General features: G+C 33.0%; 1 protein-coding gene across 1 annotated transcript; it reads left to right on the forward strand.

Annotated features, from left to right (window-relative positions):
- The first annotated feature begins 2934 nt into the window (after positions 1–2934).
- On the forward strand, positions 2935–4480 carry LOC145054462 (aquaporin TIP2-1-like). Its single transcript, XM_079002666.1, has 3 exons — positions 2935–3151; positions 3278–3528; positions 3998–4480. Exons 1-3 carry the CDS (start codon positions 3025–3027, stop codon positions 4364–4366), a joined length of 747 nt encoding a protein of 248 aa, XP_078858792.1. The 5' UTR covers positions 2935–3024; the 3' UTR covers positions 4367–4480.
- The last annotated feature ends 271 nt before the right edge of the window (positions 4481–4751 follow it).

Below are 4751 nucleotides of genomic sequence, written 5' to 3' on the forward strand. Positions count from 1 at the left end.
TGCACAAATACGATGCTCAAAACAAATTTGAAAAATAAGCATTAACTTTACAAATGAAACATGTATTCGAAAAAAATATTTCATGAATGAAAAATTACTTATATTATTCATATTGGAAGTAAGAAGTATATTATCTGAAATCATTTCAAAATCAAAGCATGAAATTAGGTAGGGACATGTACTCCCAGTATAAATCACCTCAAGTTCTAAACCTAGTTTATAACTCAATTTAACCCATCCTAATCATTGCATAACATTAAGGAGGTACTAAAGAAGTTGTGGAAGCGATTTAGGCTAAACTAGGCTTAGTTGAAATTTTCTCATGGATCAAAAGGGCACATGATCCATGTGAAATTTTCCTTGGCATACACAGGGTAAGTGTGATTCCTTGGTCATGCCAATTTGTAAATTTTTACTCCTTTGGGTAATGTACTTTGATGTATTTGCCACAAACCTTCTGTAGGCCTACCTAATGACTTTAATGAATGAAATAAGTCATAGTAAATTATTTTACTAATCAAATACATCTTATTTTATTAATGTATCAAAGATTAAAGGTCTTAAAGTTTCAAAGTTTGAATGAGCTTGATATTAATCATCAACTTCGAAAATTTCTTTTAAGCTTTATTTAACCTCATAAATTTATTTAGGTTGATATTAATTATCATAATATACTCAAATGCCATCATAATCATGATATTAACCTTTTATAAAAAAAACCTAACTATACAAGGATTTATGACTCAAGTAAGATGATCTAGTGATTTGAGCAACAAAAACTTTATTAAGTTTCAAAGACATCTTATAAGCTCTAAAAACTCAATAAACCTTTTATAAATCTATATCATCATCCAATAAGTTCCAATTTACTGAATCAATATTTAAAGTAGGTCATAAGTAAATCTTGAATTACCATTCAAGTCCTCAGTCTAACCTGAAATCTTCAGATTAGTTATATAAGTGTGATTGCCAACAAATGGCGGATTTTTTAGATCACATAAAGTTTAGAAACATAAAAGTAAGCATAGAGACAGCATCAATTCATGAGCATAACTTCAAATTTGGATTTGCACCATTGTTAGGGTTTTGGAGCATCAACAACTAATTATGCTCGAAATGAAGATATAAATGCTAAGAATAGAAGTAGATTAGCATTAAAAATGCTTAGAACTAACATAAAACTCTAATGAAACATTTCTAACATGTTGATTTTCGAATTTAGAGATTCCCTTTAAACCTTAACTTCAAATCTAGGATACGTGCATAATAGAGATTACCATCTCCTTTTACCTGCTATGATCAACAACAATATACATTGATCCTTGTAATTAATATAATTGTGTTTTATTTTGTTTTGTTTTTTTTTTTTTAATTTGTAACCGCTAAAAGTGTACATTTTTGTTAGGGCGTTAATGGTGCATCACCCGAACCATCTAAATTATATCATGCAGATTTAACAATATGAGTGAGAAAATACTTTGACCAACATTATTCATTAACCAGTAAATGTGTTTTACTCAAACTCTTAGAAGAAATGTTTTATTTTATTTAACCAAATTAACATGGTCCGGGCAAGGAGGGGGTGGACATTTTTTTCTGGCTCGTCACGGACCTTTGAAGATATTTAATTATCTTTGAAGATATTTAATTATTTAGGACTGACCCTAGAGACTTGTTCAAGAGTTGGGTAAACCCATCCAATATAATTTAGGATTATATGATCTATTAAAATTTTTTTTTATAAACTTTGATGTATAACATTTTCATATGTTATATTTCAAAATATATAGTCCGATTTATTTCAGCAGTGATGGCATATGTGGTTGAAACGACAAACATAATAGGACATATGATGTATCGGGGAGTCTAGACACTTCCATAAGAAGCATGTTATTGCCAGCCAGGATCCCACCCCCACAATATTTGCATCGACAGCATTATATTCCTTTCTATCTTTAAACTCCCATTATCCAATTTATAATATACTTTTTAAGGATTTATAGATTTGAATTTCTATGTTCGTTAATATTCATTATCTAAAATATAAGACGACTTATAGGTAAGTAACTACCTTCATAGTTGGAACCATGCTTTTGAAAGTGTAATTTAAAAAAAAAATATGTTATTATTTACATAAAATTTATTGTTTATCATGTTTACATGTTATGTAAAGTATTTATACATTATCATTTAATATAATATTTAAACACACTTAAACGATGGCCATACAAGAAATTAAATTTTCATGTGGTAGATGCTACTCAAGAACTAGTTTGGTTACATTGGCTTTCGACTGACATGGTAACTAGCTCCCCAGTCCCTTTCTACCTCGTTATTTTGTGACAACAATAACGCTATTCAAATTGGCAACAAAGTTGTTTTCCATGAGCTTATGAAACATTTTGAGATTCACTGGAACTTTGTCTGTGAAAACCTTGTTCATAAATCTGTTCTCCTTCTTCTACTATCCAAGTCCCGCGATCAACACGCTCACATGTTTACTAAGACATATTTCCTTATTTGTTTTCGATTCTTAGTTTCCAACTCAAGTTGGATCATACCTCCCAATACCATACTCATTTAACATATAATATTTTGTCTATTTCATTTTCTGTAATATGTTATGAGTTCATTAATTTAGGAGGTTATGTTGATAAAGGATATATGCAACGATTTTTATCCGATCAACTCGTTTCATTTTTAACTAGTTTCATAAATTTAGGCATATCAAACATAATCTAATTAATAGTAAAAATGATAAAAGAATAGTCATGTGTCATGTCATTGCCTTAAAGGCAACAGTTTCACATATAAAAAAATAGGTTTTGTTCGGATATGTATGCAATAAAACAAAATTATCAATTATGATAATTATTATAAATTAATTTTATTATTATTATATTTGAAAACTTTCATTATATAAAGGGGCTTTAGTGTCATTTGCAAAGTGCCACTCCCAATTCTCCTCATCTCTTCTTCACTCTCTCAATTTCTTTAATATAATTATTTAATAATATTTCCAAAATGCCAGGAATTGCATTTGGTCGTTTTGATGACTCCTTTAGCTTTGGCTCCATCAAAGCCTACATTGCAGAGTTCATCTCCACCCTCCTCTTTGTCTTCGCCGGCGTCGGCTCCGCCATCGCATACGGTAGCCAATCACTGAATCACATACCTTTTAATTATTTAATTAACAAAACCCTTTATTAATTTCCCATGCAAATTCACGTTGCTAGCTGTACCTACGTACGTAATAATCTTCTTGACTTTTGTGCAGGCAAGTTGACGGCAGACGCCGCCCTAGATCCGGCGGGTCTTGTTGCAGTGGCAGTTTGCCATGGATTTGCACTCTTCGTAGCCGTTGCTATCGCCGCTAACATCTCCGGAGGCCACGTCAACCCAGCTGTCACCTTCGGATTGGCTGTTGGTGGTCAGATCACCATCCTAACCGGAATCATTTACTGGATTGCACAACTAGTTGGCTCCGTCGCCGCATGCTACCTTCTCAGTTTCGTCACCGGAGGACTGGTAAGCAAGAAACTTTAAAATTAACCGATGAAAATATCTCATTGACCCATAAAAAAATAATTTCCTTCGTTTTTGGTGAATATATGTATATAAATATAATCATGAACAATAATATTAAAATACAACCAATGTTTTTAAACAAAACGATTTCGGAGGCTTTAATCATCATTTTAGGCTATGTTTTAGTGTTACCGACTTAGTGTTGTACCACTATTATTATTATTCTTTTAAGATGACAAAGTAGGGTCACAATTATTCTGATTTTTACTTTTTTAACACTACAAGACACTATAGTTTTTATTTTTATGGTATGTACTTGTATACGAATAAACGTTACTTGTCTGCCCATAACTTTCTGAAAAATGCAACTCAACAGACTTGTTTGTCATAAATGAGTTAGAATTCATAACCATGTGGTTTTGTACATCTTGGATATGTACTTATTCTATATACCTTGTGATTTTTTCAGGCAGTGCCTATACATGGTGTTGCTGCCGGAGTTGGAGCGATTCAAGGAGTTGTGATGGAGATCGTTATCACATTTGCGTTGGTTTACACAGTATACGCCACTGCCTGTGATCCAAAGAAGGGCTCATTGGGAACAATTGCACCCATGGCCATTGGATTCATTGTGGGTGCCAACATTTTGGCAGCCGGTGCATTCTCTGGTGGATCAATGAACCCTGCCAGATCTTTTGGACCTGCAGTGGCCAGTGGAGATTTCTCTGGCCACTGGATCTACTGGGTTGGACCACTTATCGGAGGTGGCCTAGCTGGACTCATTTACCCTAACGTGTTCATGAATCACGACCATGCCCCCCTTTCAAGCGAGTTTTAAATTTCTTGTGAATCATTTTTATTTGTGATTGTAATAAAAGGAAGGAAAACAATTTATTTGTTTTTCTTTCTTTTTATCTTATTTTATTTATGAGGAGTTCATTGAATTTGGTTCTTTTTTATTTCATTAATTATGTGTGTATTGTGATTGAAGCTTTTATGTTTGATATTGAAAGATGAGGTGAAGTTGGTAGGAACTCATTGTATTCGTGGATAAAGTAGAGGTGGGCCCTTTACCTTCTTGGGCCTTCTTGTTTGATTCTTTTCAATGTGGTCTGTGGATTAATAGTGGGTGGGCCCGGTTTCGTTCAATCAATGCACGTGATTTATGATCTCATATACGACATGATCAATTGGTCACTCACATCAAACTTAGTACGACTTGG

This window comes from Lactuca serriola, chromosome 5 (genome assembly GCF_051521515.1).
Source record: "Lactuca serriola cultivar US96UC23 chromosome 5, Lser_US96UC23_V15, whole genome shotgun sequence".
NCBI lineage: Eukaryota > Viridiplantae > Streptophyta > Magnoliopsida > Asterales > Asteraceae > Lactuca > Lactuca serriola.